This window comes from Mastigoproctus giganteus, chromosome 5, assembly GCF_048544385.1.
Source record: "Mastigoproctus giganteus isolate SK-2022 chromosome 5, ASM4854438v1, whole genome shotgun sequence".
Classification (NCBI taxonomy): Eukaryota; Metazoa; Arthropoda; class Arachnida; order Uropygi; family Thelyphonidae; genus Mastigoproctus; species Mastigoproctus giganteus.
Window position 1 is genome coordinate 136,165,440 of NC_143579.1, and position 19,234 is coordinate 136,184,673.

General features: G+C 38.9%; 1 protein-coding gene across 3 annotated transcripts in view; it reads left to right on the forward strand.

Moving 5' to 3' along the window:
* LOC150085722 (roundabout homolog 1-like) overlaps positions 1 to 19,234 on the forward strand; it is a 1,418,757-nt gene that overhangs the window by 821,058 nt on the left and 578,465 nt on the right. For all 3 annotated transcript variants that reach the window (XM_090374199.1, XM_090374201.1, XM_090374202.1), the window contains exon 11: positions 13,814 to 13,993. In XM_090374199.1, the coding sequence (XP_090230325.1) occupies positions 13,814 to 13,993 (180 nt within the window). The remainder of the gene's footprint in view (positions 1 to 13,813; positions 13,994 to 19,234) is intronic.

The following is a 19,234-nucleotide window of genomic DNA, read 5'->3' on the forward strand; positions in this document are numbered from 1 at the left end:
ATTGCTAACGTCTTTCTCTTTTTTTTTTTTTTTTTTTTTGGCTAATGCTACATCAGTTTGCTTCTCTGTTTGCCAATACTAATAATAACTTGCAATATAATAGAACAATTAGAAAAGTTAGAAATAGTATAAAAGACATTAAAATGCAAATAAATCTGAGCATTATATTCTGAGCATTATAAAAATATTAAAGAAATAATAAATGAGAGAGAGTTGTCAACCATCTGTGTCAGAATTGTTATTTTCTGCGGTATATACTAGGGGCTCGAGTAACTTATCCCAACTCCATGCTGAATTGGCAAAAACAGCCATGTTTTTCCTAGCAACTTCGTTACTATAGTTGGTCAAAGTGTAAAGTGTGTTAGTTGTTTGGCAGCATCAGGGGTTCCCCCCCCATCTCTGTGTTGTATTCTTTGTACGTGTGACACAGAACTCTGTGGAGGCCAGGGATTTAAAAAGTGTGTGGACTGGTTTGTTGTGTAGTGTTTTGTTCTGTTGTTTCACTGACCATTTTAGCCAGTGGGTCTCTATTGGGACCCACCGAAGAGGCAGGTCAGGCACCCGGTAGATTATTTAAGTATTCTGTCAGGCCCCACATATTTCTGTGAATTTCAATGGCAAGGCCTATTTATATATACAGGCTCACCTCATAGATCACAATTGGAAGGGGTAATGAGTCATGACTCTGCCCAACTTCCTAGACACAGATGGTCCCGGCATTGTAATAAAACTATAATACTAAATGATAAACTATGGCCTAAAATTTAAATAATTAAATATAAAATTATAATATAAAATGTGACGAGAAAAAGCAAATTACATTAACCACGGACTAAAAACTGAAAGTGAACTAACAAACATGCACTGGTGTCTAGAATACAGGACACTTCTTTTTATTAATACGTATTTTCAAATAAAGATACAGTACTGTACATATCTACCACCATGCCCCAAAACGTGTGTTATCAAGTGTGTCTGGACAAGAGACTAAACAAACGATGTAAATCATTGACAATCGAATTAAAAATGGGAATTATTTGGCGAATGTAGAAATGTGAAACTTGGTCAGATATGTGTCGTGCCTTCAATTTAGCACTATCAACTGTAACAACTTTAATGAAAAATTATAGGACCACAAAGCAATCTTCCTAATCTGCAGTCAATATTGATGTGGGATCCTCTTACTACAACTGTTCCCAAAATAAAACAGTCGAAAAAAATGGAAAAGCTGCTTGTCCTGTGGATTAACGACATGACCCAGCATCATCTTCCTCTAACAGAATCACTTATCAGGTTTAAAGCAAAATCTTTGTTTGATGAGTCAAGTGGTGAAGAGGGTAGTTCTAATGAGTTTACTGCTAGTAGAGGATGGTTTTATAGATTCAAGAACAGAACAAAAATCCGTAATGTTAAAATGTCAGGAGAAGCAGCTAGTGCTGATATTACAGCTGCAAATGAATTTCCAATTTATTTTCAAAAACTCACCGATGAAGGAAAGCTTACCCTAGACATTAGTTTTCAATGTAGATGAAATGGGCCTCTACTGGTGAAAGCTGCCCAACTGTCTTCTGGCGTTCCAAAAAAAGCCCTGTGTTACGCACAGTGGTGTATTCAGGCCGGAATGCACCGGAACGTTCTGGTACTTTTTTCTAAATGTCATAATAGAAAATCATTAAATTTATACACCTAATATTATGAAACAATGGCATAATCAAAGGGGACGAGGAAATATCTATTTTACCCATTGCTACTAAAAATATATATTAATAGTAATCTTTAAAATTAATAGATTTCTTTAAAACTTTATTTAAAAACAAAAATATAAATTTTGAAATGAAACTTGAACGTTTATTACTGAAGTACAATGTGTTAGATAAAGAGATCCAATGAATGAGATATACCGTGATGTGTGTGAACACTGCATTTTGATTTGCCATGAGCGGAAAGCTAGAACTGGTTGTTCTATGAACCATGAGTCTGAAGTCTGATTCGGTTACTGTACAGTTGATGTGACATTATCATATAGTCTTTTGGAGAACGAGCATTCTGGTACTATTTTTTTTAGCAATACACCTCTGATTATGCAGACAATTTTTACCTTCAGTGCTTGTGAAGAATGTTCTGCTCCTGGGTTCAAGGCAGCCAAGGACCGTTTGACTTTGTTGTTGGGTGGCAATGCTTCAGGAACTTTCAGATTAAAACCTATGTTAGTTTACCAGTTATGAAGTAACCCCAGAGAAACGTACTAACTGTGTGGTACTACACAGTTAGTAGAAAATGAAAAAGACCTGGGAGTAATTGTGCAGTCAGATAAGAAGTTTTCTGAACAGTGCAGACAGGCTGCCAGGGTAGGTCATGGGGTTTTATCAAAGATATATAGGAATTTTGCTAGCAGGGAAAAGGAGGTGATTGTCCCTCTGTATAAGGCAATGGTCAGGCCACGCCTTGAGTACTGCATACAGGTCTGGAGGCCTCATTTTAGGAAGGATGTCGATTTGCTTGAGTGTGTACAGAGAAGGGCAACAGGATTGGTGAGGGGGAATGAAGGGATCCTCTTACCAAGAGAGGCTAAAGTTCTGCAAATTGCAGTGGCTGGAGACTAGGCACCTGCACGGTGATCTGATTGAGGTGTATAAGGCCTTGAATGGGTTGAGCATGCTGAATTCTGATGGGATCCTTCCACTTGTTCAGATTACGAACCTAAAGGGGCATAAATTCAAATTAAGAAAAGATAGATGTAGAATAGATGTGTGGAAATTTGCCTTTAGCCAGCGGGTGGTTAATTGCTGGAACAAACTTCCATCTGTCGTTGTGGAAGTTGATAGGTTGAACAAATTTAAGGAAGAACTGGACAGGCATTTGGAGGGAATGGTATGATTTTTTTTTTTTTTTGGCTGATGCTGCATAAGCTCATACACTTTCTTTCTTGCATCACATGCCACTACTACTACTACTACTATTGAGAAACACCACGTGCTATGAATAGAATCATGAAAACACAGCTTCCTGTCTTCTGGCATTCCAACAAAAAGGTCTGGGTTATGCAGACAATTTTTAGTGACTAGCACACATATTTTTGCCCAATGGTAAAGGAATTCTGAATGAAAAATGGATTTCCTCACAAGGTTTTGCTACTGCTGGACAATGCCCCTGGTCACTCTGCAGATTTGAGTGATTTGAATACCAATGGCCTAGAGTTAAAGATTGTCTTCATTCCACCAAACGCAACCTCACTTTTACAACCCATGGATCAAGGAGCAATATCCACCTTCAAGGCTTATTACTTATGGACAACACTCAAGGGAATTTCTGAGGCTATCCAAGTGTCTGATAATGTCATGTTGGGAGACTACAGGAAGTCATACGACACCATGAAAGGGATCTCCGATATTTCAGCGGCATGGAGTGAAGTGTCAAAATCATGTGTTAATGGCGTCTGGCATAAGCTTTGGCCTGACTGCATTCCAGATTCACAAGAGCATGACACTACCCTTGTGTCAATTACAGAAAATGTGACAGAGATAACAAAGGAAATAGGACTAGATGATGTAGAAGTTGGTGACATAAATGAGTTAGTTAAGAGTCATGGTGAAGAGTTTTCAATGGAAGATTTACAACAGTTAGTTGAACAACCTCAAAGCATCAAAGGCGGATATTGTTGGGATATCAGAGATGTGGTGTCACACAGATATAAGTAATGCAGAACTAGAATTTTAACATTGACAAATGTAAGTTTAACACTGACAAATGTAAAGTACTACATATGGGAAACAGCAACCCCAGAGCAATGTATCAACTCTGTGGTACTACACTGACAGTGGTAGAGAATGAAAAGGACCTGGGGGTAATTGTGCAGGCAGATATGAAGTTCTCTGAGCAGTGCAGACGGGCTGCAAGAATAGCTCATGGTGTCTTATCAATGATATACAGGAATTTTTCTAGCAGGGATAGGGAGGTGATTATTCCCTTGTATAAGGCAATGGTCAGGCCGCACCTTGAGTACTGTATACAGGTCTGGAGGCCTCATTTCAAGAAGGATGTAGAGCTGCTGGAACGAGTACAGAGAAAGGCAACAAGGCTAGTGAACGGAACGAAGGGTTGCTCTTACGAAGAAAGGCTTAAGTTTTGCAAATTACAGTGTCTGGAGACTAGTCACCGGCGAGGTGATCTGATAGAGGTGTACAAAGCCTTGAATGGTTTGAGCATACTCAGTGCTGATGGGATACTGCCTCTTGCTCAGAATAATCACCTGAGAGGGCATAAATTCAAATTGAGGAAAGACAGATTTAGGATAGACGTGCGGAAATTTGCCTTTAGCCAGCGGGTGGTTGGTTGGCGGAACAGACTTCCATCCCTTGTCGTGGAAGTTGATAGCCTAAATAAGTTTAAGGCTCAGCTGGACAGCTATTTCGAATGAACTGAGGGGTGAAGTGGAAGTGCTTTTTTTTTTTTTTTTATTTGGCTGATGCTGCATAAGTTTGCTTTCTTGCATCAGATGCCTCTACTAATGCTAATGCTAATACCTCAATCAGATCACCTTGCAGGTTCCTAGTCTCCAGATGCTGCAAATTACAGAATTGAAGAATTTCTGATAAAAAAAAAAAGAAAACCCTTTTCTTCCCTTCACCTTTAATGAAGATCTGTTTCAGCAGATCTTCATTAAAACAAGGCTTCCATAACTGTAAACAGCACTCAAGATGACTCCTAACCATTTCCTTGTACAATGGGACAATTACCTCCTTATCCCTGCTAGCAAAGTTTCTGTATAGCCTGCCAGCATGAATTGTCCCGTCTGCATTGATCATTGAAATTAATATCTGACTGCAGCATTAGCCCCAGGACTTTTTCATTTTCCACTAATTGAGAGTAGCACCACAAAGTTGTTTACATAAAAAAAAAAAAAAAAAAATTCATCTGTTATTACTGCTTAGCTATGTGCAGTACCTTGCATTTGTCAATTTATACCTTGTTGCAGCAGGTTACCTTGATTACCATCATTAAATACCCTGCCAACCTTTGTATTATCTGCAAACTTAGACATTAAACCTGATTTTCCTTTATCAGTATCATTGATAAATATACATTGGTGCCCAAAATTTAAGGACCAGTCAGGTTTTCACCTGTAGCTTATCACAGGAGTGGCCTGGGTATGGGAAAAGCATACCAAAGGAGGTACAGAAATGATGAAGGAAACAACTCCAACACAACAACGGAAACAAAATGGTACAGAGGGACTTTATTCAAAAATGGCAACTTAGCACTGGCTGCCATGATACAGATGCATCACTGCCAAAGATGGAACAAAGGGAAGAGGTGGTCCTCAGTAGAAGATATGGCCACCCGTAATGTCGTTGCAGGCTTTGCACCGCCTGTCCATACTTAGAACAATGTTGTTGATAAGTTCTTGCTGTAGCATCGTCCATTCCTCTGTCAGCACCATCTTCAGCTAGTGAACATTTTCTGATGGGTGTAGATGTGCCACTAGGCATCTCCACAGTGCATCCCATATGTGTCCGATGGAAATTAGATCAGAGGAAACAGGCAGGCCAATCCATACAAACAATGTCCTCACTTTCCAAAAGCATATCACAGCTGCAGTGCAATGGGGTGTGGTGTTATCATCCATAAACACAAACTCGGGGCCAATGGCACCTCGGAACAGACACACATGGGGAAGGATTACCTCAGTACAGTAGCGTGCACCGGTTGCAGTACCGCCTTCCAGTATCTGGAGTTGTGTACTTCCATCCAAGATAATGCCTCCCCAGATGAGAACACCTCGAGCACCATATCGATCCCTTTCATTGATGTTTGCAGAGTGATACCATGTGCCAACCTCTTGCCAGATTAGCTGACGTCCAGAATTGCTGCTGAGACTGAATCTGCTCTCATCAGTAAAGAGTACCTTAAGTAAAGATTTTGTGGTTGTAACCTTTAGAAATAGTGTTGGTCCTTAAGTTTTGCATACCAATGTAGAAAATAACAATGAGCCCAGCATTGGACCCTAGGGGACTTCACTGATAACATTAGTTCATGAAGAACCATCTCCACTAATAACTACTCTTTGTCTTCTCCCACTCAACCATTCCTTTATCCATAGCAACAACTTGTACTTAATTCCATACTGCTCCAATACGTACAGCAGTCTTTTATGTGCAGCAGTATGAAAAGCTTTCTTGAAATTCAAATATATGATATAAAAATTATTTTTTGCATCCATTTCTTTTTTTACTTCATCATATTCTCCAGTCAGATTGGTCAGACAACATTACCCCTTAACAAATCCAAGCTGTGACTGTTGTCTAATTGCATTCCTGTTTTGATGATACAGCATTATTCTTTTAACCAGACTCCATTATTTCTCATGGAATAGAAGTTAAGCTAACAGATCTATAATTATCACGTCACCCTTTGAAAAGTGGGGATACATTTGCACATATCCAGTCCATAGGGACCTCTCCTGAATCCAAACATGTTGTCATAGTTATAGTTAAGGGTTTGCTTACCTCCTTTGCTACTTCCCTTAATATAATTGGATAGATTGCATCCACCTTAATGTCCCTTTTTAATCTTGAACAATTTCTTTTCCACCCCCCCCCCTCAGTTTTCAGGAATTCAGTTAGTTTCCTGTTATATTTTGATGAACTTCTGGAATTCCTTTCAATAAAGAACTCCTTGTGTGAATGTAGATGCAAAATACATATTCAATTTGTCAGTAACTGAGCAGGAACATCAATAGTTAAACCATAACCATTGTCATCATGTGGGCCAATGAGATTCAACCCCTTCTTTTCTATTGTTAATATAAGTAAAGAGGTTTTTAAAGAATATAAGTAAAGAAGAAGCATATAAGAAGAAGAAGAAGAAGTAGACAAGAAAGAACATCAACAGTTAAACCATCATCATCATGTCACCCAATGAGGTTCAGCCCCTTCTATTCTATTGTTAATATAAGTAAAGAAGTTTTTGCTGCATTTCTTGGCATTCTTTGTCTGAGACTTCTTGTTATCTGCCTTAGCTTGTCTAACCACCTTTGTGACTTATATACTGGTTTTTATCTAACATAGTCTTCTGTATCACTTGATAATTTATATGCATCCCATGCATTATTCTTCTCTGCCACAAGTCTTGTCAGTTCATCTGACATTAATATCAGATGAACTGACATTAACATCAGATGATATAATGATATAATGTCAGATGAACGGCAGTTCATCTGGTATAATGGTTGGGATAAATTCAAGGAAGAGCTAGACAAATTCTTGGAGGATATGGATGGGTGAAATGTGTTTTTTTTTTTTTTTTTTGGCTGATGTTATATAACCTTGCTTTCTTGCATCTTTTCCCGCTACTACTACTAATATTGTCTGCTCATCAGATAAACAGGTGGACCTGGTTAGTAAATTCTGTGTAAAATGGCCAGTATATGGAATAATAAAGTATAATTGAAAATGTGAGGAAATTAATGTGAATATTAGATTAGTGTTAGCCATAAGGCCCTTGAGGTTTTCACAGACATTCTCTCAGATATGCCAGACAAGCTGTACTTGCTGCATGGGAGTCTAAAACGCTGATGGAACTGATATTCAGGTGACACTCAAGTCAAGTGGACCCAATTTCGGCGAAGTCCGGATGGTCTGTGACTGCCAAATCTCTGCTTGCACCTTAACAATGGTGGGACTGTTAGTAATCCTGGGTATAACCTCCATGCACAAGTACATGGTGGGTGACCACCCAGGTATGAACAAACGTAAACAGGGGTCGAGGAGGCGTTCCACCACATGGAGGAACGCCGCCCCTCTATATTACCAGGCAGTACTAGGTGGTAGATGACTCTCATCAACCGGAGAAATACCACCACTTTACTTATTGGAGGCTTGAAGTGGTGGAACCCATGTTTAGTCTCTAGAGCTAAGTTCTGGTCAACCCTTCCCTATCTCTTCCATCATGCAGTATTTATTGATGACTTTTGAGGTTATGATGAACGTCGTGGCGAGATCCAATATTCCTTCATTTCGAGGGTACAGCTCTAAAACGGTGTTCGCAGGCCGGCCGCTAGTTAGTACACCGGACCGAACCTATTGGTAACTCTCTAGGAGGCTTCCGGATCAGCTAGTGTATAATCTTGTTACCTCTACTCTGCCAGATAGTGACTGGAGGGAGTCCGAGTAGTTTGTATGCGGGGAGCATTGCCAAGGCCACGTTATGTCAAGGATCTTGGTATATTCTTACCATGTGTACGCCATATCCAAATATTTCATTACTTCATACAGCATGTCCCACTCACTTTTTCTTACCATTGAATACACCATGAATTGTCAAACTAATAGAGCAAGCTTATCAGCGAAAAGAATTAAACCTCCAAAGCACTTCCTAATTCGTTTCACAAATATACGTGGTCTCAATTCTAATCTCAATGATGTCCATTTCCACTTGCAGTCTGCCAAACCCCATGTACTTTTTATGACAGAATCTCAGTTATCGGTTGATTCAACTACTGCTCATCTCATATGCCCAAATTATTCACTGTATGATTCCTTTCGCCTCAAAGGTAGTACTTGTGCATATGTCCATTCTGATATTCCCTGTCAGAGACTTGGCAATTTGTAATCTCCTCTCTTTGGTCTTATCTGGCTTAAAATCTCTCTTCCTCATTGTGTCAAATTCATCTGTTGTCTCTACCGTTCTCCCAACTCCACTAATCACTTGGAGCTCTTTGACTTCCTCTCTTTGCAACTTGACTTTCTCCAGTCCAACTTTCCTAACAGTGAGGTAATTTTCCTTGGTGATTTTAATGTTCACAACTCCAGCTGGCTCCTATTTTCTAGTCACACTGACCCAGCACATCGAGATGCTGAGGCTTTTGCAATTACTTTATCGCTTTATCAAGCGACTCAGAAGCCTATGGCAGATATAAGCTAGTCTGTAATCAGGTCACAAAGGAGGTTAGGCAGGCGAAGGCAGATTACGAGAAATCCTTGGCAAAAGTTGCTAAGAAAAACAGCAAGGATTTCTTTACTTATATAAACTTTTAAAGGAAGGGGATGAATCTGATTGGTCCACTTGACATCGATGGTTCGGCTGTTGATGATCCTGCTCAGATAGCAAACAAACTGAATGAGTATTTTGTATCTATATTCACACATGAGAAATTATTAAGGTTTGAAAATGGCAGAAGGTTATCAAATTGTAGCAGGATACTTAATGATTTTGTAATAACTGAGAGCAAAGTGGAGGAGAAATTGTTGAAGTTAAACATAAGAAAAGCACCTGGAGTGGATGGGATCTATCCAGTTATATTAAAGGAGGGGGCAAAGCAACTAAGCAAACCCTTAGCCATAATTATGAGAGAATCTTTGGACTCTGGGGAGGTTCCCACAGACAGGAGAAGTGCAAATGTATCCCCAATTCACAAAGGGGGATCGAAGGGTAACACGAGTAATTACAGACCAGTTAGTTTAACTTCTGTTCCGAGTAAAATAATGGAGTCACTGGTTAAAGATGCATTGCAGGATCATCTAGACAAGACTGCAGCAATAATTCAGACACAGCATGGGTTTGTTAAGGGAAGTCTTGTCTGACAAATTTTGTAGGATATTATGATGTGGTTACAAAGGAACTGGATGTAAAAAATAATTTTGATATTATATATTTGGATTTCAGGAAAGCTTTTGACACTGTTGCGCATGGAAGACTATTGTACAAATTGGAGCAGAATGCTATTAAGGTAAGTTGCTACAATGGATAAAAGGATGGTTAAGTGGGAGAAGACAGAGGCTGGTAATCAATGGGTGCTGCTCTTCGTGACTAATGTTATTAGTGCAGTCCCACAGGGTTCAGGGTTGGGTCCACTGTTGTTTTGTATATTTATCAATGATATTGATGAAGGTATATCAGGCTTAGTGTCGAAGTTTTCAGATGATACAAAGGTTGGCAGGGTTGTTAATGACAGTAATGGCAGTGTGCTACTGCAACAGGATCTAGATAACTTGGGCAGATGGGCTAAGAAGTGGCAACTGAAGTTTAACCTTGACAATGCAAAGTACTGCATATGGTTAGAAGTAACCCGAGAGAAACGTACCAACTGTGTGGTACTACACTTAAGGTGGTAGAAAATGAAAAAGACCTGGGAGTAATTGTGCAGTCAGGTATGAAGTTTTCTGAGCAATGCAGACAAGCTGCCAGGGCAGGTCATGGGATTTTGTCAATGATATATAGGAATTTTGCTAGAATGGAAAAGGAGGTGATTGTCCCACTGTATAAGGCAATTGTCAAGCCACGCCATGAGTACTGCGTACAGGTCTGGAGGCTTCATTTTAGGAAGGATGTAGATTTACTTGAGCATGTACAGAGAAGGGCAACAAGATTGTTGAGGGGAATGAAGGGATCCTCTTACCAAGAGAGGCTTAAATTCTGCAAATTGCAGTGGCTGGAGACTAGGCACCTGCGCGGTGATCTTATTGAGGTGTATAAGGCCTTGAATGGGTGGAGCACACTGAATTCTGATGGGATCCTTCCACTTGTTCAGATTACGAACCTAAGGGGGCATAAATTCAAATTAAGAAAGGACAGATGTAGAATGTATGTGCGGAAATTTGCCTTTAGCCAGCAGGTGGTCAATTGCTGGAACAAACTTCGATCTGTCGTTGTGGAAGTTGATAGGTTGAATAAATTTAAGGAAGAACTGGACAGGCATTTGGAGGGAAAGGTGTGATTTTTTTTTTTTTTTTTTTTGGCTGATGTTGCATAAGCTCAAACACTTGCTTTCTTGCATCACATGCCACTACTAATATTACTACTACTACTAATGACCTAGCACAGATTGTTCATTTACCTACAAGAATACTGGACAATCCTAATCATACAGCCAATACGCATGATCTTTTTCTCACAAACAACCCTTCTAAGTACACGGTCGAAGGGAGAGGTCCTTTAGGGACTTCAAATCACAACTTGGTGATTGTCTCTTCTCCAATGGAACCTTTAACTCACGGCTATTCCCAACCTCTTGTTCTTTGGCATTACAAGAATGCAAAATGGGATGACCTGCAATACTTCTTTTCTTCTTTTCCTCGGTCGGATTATTGTTTCAAAACTTCTGATGTCAACGTTTGCTCAGATCGTGTCAGTGAAATTATTCTTGCAGGAATGGAATCCTTTATCCCACACTCCACTTTAAAATCTCATCCTTTATCTAAACCTTGGTTTTCCAATAAATGTGCTAAGGCTGTTCAAGAGAAGAATGTTGCATATCGTAATTGGCTTGTTTCTAATTCTCTAGTTTCATTTTCTGCCTACACCAAAGCTCGCAACAATTGTAAAGCAGTTATTAATCAGTTCAAACTAGAGTTTGAACAGGCTAAGAGTAGAAAACGTACTTCTTGCCCTAATGGTAGCCAAGCATTCTGGTCTCTTGCCAAAGCTATTGGCCGCAACTTTTGCCCATCTCTGCTCCCACCTCTGTCCAAACCAGATGGTTCTATTGTCACTTCAGCCAAGGATAAAGCTGAACTGCTAGCATCCCATTTTTATTCCAGCTCATGTATTAATGATCTTGGTAAAACACTTCCTACCATTCCCAACACGCTCCATTTAATGCCTCCTGTGGTCTTCCATCAAAAGGATATCAGAAGGATTTTGATGAATCTTGATGCTAAGAAAGCTCCAGGTCCCGATGGTATTTCTACACTTGTTCTCAAAACCTGTGCTCCTGAACTTACTCCTATTTTTTGCCGCCTTTGTTCACTTTCTTATTCCAAAGGTGTTTTTCCTTCTGCTTGGAAATTTGCTCATATCCAGCCAGTTCCTAAAAAGGGTGACAAATCCCTCCCATCTAATTATCGACCCATTGCAATTACTTCTACTCTTTCTAAAGTAATGGAGAAATCAATTAACCGCTAACTCTTAAACTACCTAGAAACCTTTCGTCTGATCAACGATCGCCAGTATGGATTCCGTCAGTGTCGATCCACTGGTGATATTCTGGCTTATGTTACCCATTTATGGACTAATTCAATGGAAAGGTTTGGTGAAACACAGGTAGTTGCTCTTGACATCTCAAAGGCTTTTGATCGTGTTTGGCATAAAGGTCTTCTAAAAAAGCTTCCATCTTATGGTTTGCCAACTGTTTTTTGTAATCGGTTATCCAGTTTTCTCTCTGACCGCTCAGTGAGGGTTAAGGTAGATGGCTCTCTGTCTTCTAACTTCTCCACTAATGCCGGTGTTCCACAAGGTTCAGTTCTTTCCCCCACTCTTTTCCTCTTGTATATTAATGACCTTCTTCCATTGACTGGAAATCCTATCCATAGTTTTGCCGATGATAGCACATTGCATTCCACTTTCCATTTTGAGAAACCTTGTCCTGCTCAATCAGCTTCAACTTCTCGAAAATCTGCTACCAATTCCTTAAATGCCAATTTCAGGTAATTCTCCAGTGGGGCAATGACAACTTAGTTGATTTCAACCCTTCTAAAACTCAGTCTTGTCTTATATCTCGCAAAAAGGATTCTTCTGCTTCTATGCTTATCTTTAGTGACACTCCGATTTCTAGGCAAAATGATATATCTCTTTTGGGGATTACCCTGACTTCTAATCTCTCTTGGCACAAGCACATTACAAATATTGCTTCCTCTGCATCTAAAAAACTTGGTTTTCTCTTTCGCTCTCGGCGTTACTATTCTGCCAAACAGCTGCTCACTCAGTATAAATCGCAAATCCGCCCAACCATGGAATATTGCTCCCACATCTGGGGTGGTGCCCCGAAAACCTCTCTCAGGCTTCTTGATTCCATTCTGAAGAGGGCAGTTAGGTTAATTAATGATTCATCTCTAACAGAGTCTCTCCACTCGCTTTCTCATAGATGTACTGTTTCTGCTGCATGCCTCTTCTACAGATATTTCCATGGACACTGTTCTTCTGAATTGGCTTCTATAATTCTCACTCTCTCTTTCAAAACAGTCCGAACATGTGCCGCCACCAGCCAACATCCATTTATTGTCCAACTTGAAACCCACAGAACCAACTTTTCATCTTCCTCATTTATTCATTCAACTGGCGTTTTCTGGATCAACCTTCCTTCATACGTATTTCCTGAAAATTACAATCTACAGAAGTTCAAGTCCAGTGTCAACAAATATCTTCTTTCATTTTCTCAACCTCCAACCCAAGCACAGTACTAAGTACTATAGTTTCTAATACCTCTCGTGTTTGCGGTTCACATAAAAAAAAAATATATATATATATATAGTGCAATGAAGTCTTTTTTTTTTGCTACACCAACCAAAAAAAAAAGGAGATAAGAAAATAAAAGTATGCACTTCTCTCCTGATGTAAATACTGTGCAGTTGACCTTTGAATTGTTCACACTCTCAGCCTCAACTATCTTCAAGGGCAACTTATTCCAGCAATCAACGAATTTCTGGCTAAAAACTAAAACCCTAGTACTGGGATGCATTGGCCTGTTGCATCAGTTAAGTATAGGATATAGGTTATATTTTAATGCCCAATTTGTAATAGTTTCGTAATAAACTCTTCTCTGTATTATATTTGAATTCAGCTTTCAATACTTGTAATTTTACCTGTAATTTGTTTGCAGATAAAATTGCATATACAGTGAAATGTTTGTTCTTTTGATGTAAAGGAATTGATATATTAGTAATGAATATATATTTTTTTAATGATAATTTTTAATCAGTCTTATCTGATACTAAAAGAAAATGAAAAGCATGCTATTGTTATTATTTATTCATCTTTTATATATTATGAAATTCAGAAAAAATGTTTACATCTAACATGAGCTTTCAAATACTTTCAGTGGAATACTATAGTAGTGACCTGCAGAGTGGTTGGGTTATGACAGCACATCGTGTACCCACTGAAAGCCATATAGTTCAAAACCTGCGCCCTGATTCTCGTTATTTATTTTTGGTAAGAGCAGAAAATTCCCACGGGCTTAGTCTACCTAGTTCTGTTTCTGATGTTATTAGAACTCTTGGTAAGTATCATATAATAATATCCTCTGTAAAAAATTTAAAACTATTAATTATGGTTGCTTATACGTGTTGCGTATACTGATGAACCAAAGTGGAATAGTTTACAAAATAATTGATAAAATTTAATGAAATTTGGTATGGCAGTACATTATATGACATTATATTATGGTGTACCCACTGATCAGAAACAGAACTGTATGTGAATTTATTTGCTTGAATACTGTTAGGACTTTGAAAAAAGTCCTCACAGTATTCAAGCAAGGGAACCTACTGGATATAATGCAAGGGAACCTGCTGGATATGATTCCTTGCTGTCAGCTTTAATTATCCTCCCTATTAAAGTCTACAACCTACTTCTATATACTTGTTTTGGAAACATTTGGATTAACTTATCTCTCTTTGAAAACAAGTTTCTCGAAGTGGAATTTTTATACCTTAATAGGAAATATAATTACTCTTGATAAAAAGGCAATATGTAGCAGGTCCCCTTGATGTTAAAGATAGTGGTAAAGAATTCTGGCAGTATTCTAGCACCACACTTCTGCAGAAGAGCACGTTTTGGATCATTCAAGATTCTAGGAGGTGGTAATTTACTCAGAATTTGTCTTCCTGTCATCCTATGAGATTGACTCATATCCAAAACTGAGCGGTCCACACGATTTCTGTACCTGATTCACATCAAGATTCATTCGTGGAGACTTTGAGGGCCACCCATTTTGGAATATATCCTCACTCATGAAAATTCTCCACAAGTTTCCTTCTATGGAGTAAAGTATTATCATCCATTTGAAGAAAATGGAGCTTTCTTAATGAGATGTGGATACTCTTCTCATGTTTTGGATAGACTTGAGGTACAGGCTTGTGGTGTCACATTACTACATTTTCAGTATGGGATTTTTCTCTGTTGCTTACATCCCCTGCTATCTGGGCATTTCGAAACATCTTGCCAGGATATTATGAAACTACTGTATTAGATATGTACAATTTCCCGGTAGGAAGTCACAATCTCTTATTACTAATGTTAAAACGCCTGTTCCTTTGCCCATGCAAAATGGGTTTGTTTATCGAATATGGTGCCCAGATGGTGAGGTACATTACATTTGTGGGTGAATCTAGGAGGAAGTTGGAAGATCACACCTGTGTACATGAGGCTGCTTTCAGCACAGCCAGTTTTGCTGCCCTTGATGAGCATTACTGGACTGAACAGTGTGATAAGCTTGACCCCCACAATAACAATGAGATTTTTGATAGCTCACACAATTTCTCTTTCTGCTCATGGCTTGAGGTACTTTTTATTTTTATGGTAGGCCACAGTTTTAACCATGATAAAGATGCCCACATCCATCCATTATGGAGTCTACCATCCTCTAATATGACAAGTGCTGGTGCACTTGGAATGTTGTTGCCAGAAGATCCTGATTAGTTGCTTCTTTTTTTTTTTTTTTTTTTTTTTTCGATCATGTCATATTGTGCCCTGAACTAGTTACTTGTAAAAGAGGCGACCTGCTTTTTAACTACTTGTTTATGTATGTGATTTTAACTTATTTTACATAAAGATAAAAATACATGTGTATTTTTTAATCTTTATGTTTTATCACTTTTAGTATATTCTTTGTCATTCCTGACTTATTTTTAATCTATTTTTGTATATTTATTTTAATAAACTTCACTCAGTTGTTTAAGATAATTTTATTATTGAGAGATAAAATATGCTGTGAGGTATAGGGCCAAGAGTTTAGGAGGACAAATTTCAAATCATCAACCACCTCTTTAGGGAAGGAAAGGAGGGTATTTGCATGTGAACATAATTGATGGGATGATATCAGAGGATATCATCCCATCAATTGCGTTCACATGCAAATACCCTCCTTTCCTTCCTACTTCCTACTTCTATATACTTGTTTTGGAAATCTGGCTGTCAGGAGTAATTATATCCACTGTTACGTTGGACCATAACAGTGGATATAATTACTGTTATGATCCACCATAACAGTAATTATATCTGCCTTCTGTGCTGAACATGCATTTCAGATAAATGAGCTAATTTTCACATTTCAGAAATTTCATGCCTTGCAGAAAAATTCACAAATGGTACCATCGTGCCATAATACTTTCATACCAAATTTCATTAGTTTGGATCAGTTATTTTGCACACTATTAGACTTTTTCATCAGTACCTTAACATCATTGTAATAGAAACAAAATTTATTAAAAAAATTAAAAATTTTTATTTAAAATTTTTTAAAATAGCAGAAATCACAGAAAAACTGTATAATGATAACAGTACTCATTAGCTGAAAGTAAATGAGCTCACATCCTCTTAAAATCATATAAAATCTTACAAGTCATGTAAGATTTGTAAAAATCTTACATTATTAAAAAAGTACATCACATTTCACAAATTATAAACTGTTTAAACAATTAGGTAATGAATGTATTTAGTTACATTTGAGGCTTATTTAATTATCAAATGATCTACCTGGGCAGTTAAAGCAGTTATTGTACTTAAGAAGTGTTTACTGAAACTTCACCATGTGCTGCTTATCAAGTGGGATTGGTGTTTTTTTTAAGGGAGAGGTGCACAGAAAAACTTGAATAAGCCCATCAACATGATGGTTAACTAGTGATGGCTGCAATAAGTCTGAAATTTTAAAGATCAGAGTTGCTATTCCAAATTTATAGTGTTGTTTCTGCAAGAAGGGGGATGGAGTAACTTGGAAGATGGGGAAACTTGGGCAGAACAGAATCAGGATTGGACTGAAAACCTCCCCAAGATCCAACAAATGTGCTGGAAATCACTCTTCCTTTCTCAAGTAATTCTGCAAAACTTACTTTCATTTATATACAGGGTATCTGAGAACAGAGTAGCCTGTGGGCGCCTCCGTAGCCAGGTGGGAAGGAGCAGCAGTGCGTACACACGTTTCTTGATTAGACTGCGGTTCGAGCCCGTCACCACCAAATACGGAGGATGTCGAAAGGTCAAGGGAATGACCACCGCATATCCCGGAGCAATATGGCCTTAGTTGCTAATGCTCCTAAAAACCAAATAACAAACAAACAAACAAACAGTAGCCTGTGCGGACGTACATTTTTGCCGCTCCTGGAACAGAGAAGTTTTTTCTGATTTATTTTCTGTTTTATTAGCTTAAATTGGCATATTAACTTATTTTCTAGAGTAGCTTTATATTCCTATTTACGATACTTAGTTTAAAGTAACTTAGATAGAGATTTTGTAGGTATTACTTAGTATCGGAAAGGGTATCAAATCCACGTGTTTACCGTTTGTAAATTGCCGCCATTGTTACGGGATAATAGCATTAGCATTAGTAGAGGCATATGATGCAAGAAAGCAAGCTTATTCAGCATCAGCCAAAAAAAAAAAAAAAACACACCACTCCCATTTCACCCCTCCGTTCGTTCGAAATACCTGTCCAGTTGAGCCTTAAATTTGTTTAGGCTATCAACTTCAACAACAAATGATGGAAGTCGGTTCCACCAACCAACCAACCACCCGCTGGCCAAAGGCAAATTTCCGCACATCTATCCGACATCCGTCCTTCCTCAGTTTGAATTTATGCCCTCTGAGGTGATTATTCTGAGCAAGAGGAAGAATCCCATTGGCATTGAGCATGCTCAAACCATTCAAAACCTTATACACCTCTATCAGATCACCTCGCCGGTGCCTAGTCTCCAGACTCTGTAATTTGCAAAACTTAAGCGTTTCTTCGTAAGAGCAACCCTTTGTTCCATTCACTAATCTTGTTGCCCTTCTCTGTACCCATTCCAGCAGCTCTACATCCTTCTTGAAATGAGGCTTCCAGACCTGTATACAGTACTCAAGATGTGGCCTAACCATTGCCTAATACAAGGGAATAATCACCTCCTTCCCTGCTAGAAAAATTCCTGTATATCATTGACAAGACACCATGAGCTACTCTTGCAGCTCGTCTGCACTGCTCAGAGAACTTCATATCTGCCTGCACAATTACCCCCAGGTCCTTTTCATTCTCTACCACTGTCAGTGTAGTACCGCAGAGTTGATATGTTGCTCTGGGGTTACTGTTTCCCATATGTAGTACTTTACATTTGTCAATGTTAAACTTCATTTGCCACCTCTCAGCCCATCTGTTCAACCTTTCCAGATCCTGTTGCAGCAGCATAGCGTCAGTAGTGTCCTTAACAACCCTGCCAACCTTTGTATCATCTGCAAACTTGGACATTAAACTTGATATACCATCATCAATATCATTCATAAACACCGAAAACAACAACGGACCCATCACTGACCCTGAGGAACTCCACTAATAACATTAGTCCACGTTGAGCAGTGTCCATTGATTACCACTCTCTGTCTTCTGCCACTCAACCATCCCCTTATCCATAGCAGCAATTTGCCTCCAATGCCACACTGCTCCAATTTGTGCAGCAGTCTTCCATGTGCAACAGTATCAAAAGCCTTTCTAAGATCCAAATATATAATATCAAAGTTATTCCCTGCATCCAGTTCTTTTGTGACTACATCATAGTATCCAATCAAGGCAAGACCTGCCCTTAACAAAACCTGCGTCTGAGCTTTAACTGAATTCTTGTCTAGATGATCCTGCAGTGCTTCTTTAACCAGTGCCTCCATTAATTTTCCTGGAACAGAAGTTAAACTAACAGGTCTATAATTCCTTGTGTCATCCTTTGATCCTCCTTTGTGAATTGGGTTACATTTGCACATCTCCAGTCTATGGGTACCTCCCCTGAGTCCAAAGAAGCTCTCATAATTATGGCTAGGGGTTTGCTTACTTCCTTTGCTGCCTCCTTTAATATAACTGGATAGATCCCATCCACCCCAGGTGCCTTTTTTATGTTTATCCTCAACAATCTCTCCTCCACTTTCCTCTCAGTTATTACAAAATCATCTAGCTCACTGCCAATGTCTACTTTACCTACGTCATTCTCCTTCCTGAATAACTCCTCATGCGTGAATGTAGATGCAAAATACTCGTTTAGATTGTTAGCCACCTGAGCAGGATCCTCAACTGTTGAACCATCAATATCCAGTGGACCAATCTGATTCATCCCTTTCCTTCTTGAGTTTAAATAGGTAAAGAACTCTTTTCTGTTTTTCTTTGCATCCTTTGCCAAAGATTTTTCGTAGTCTGCCTTTGCCTGCCTAATCTCCTTGGTGGCTTGGTTACAGACCAACTTATATCTATCATAGGCTTCCATGTTGCCCATTAATTTGTATGTATTCC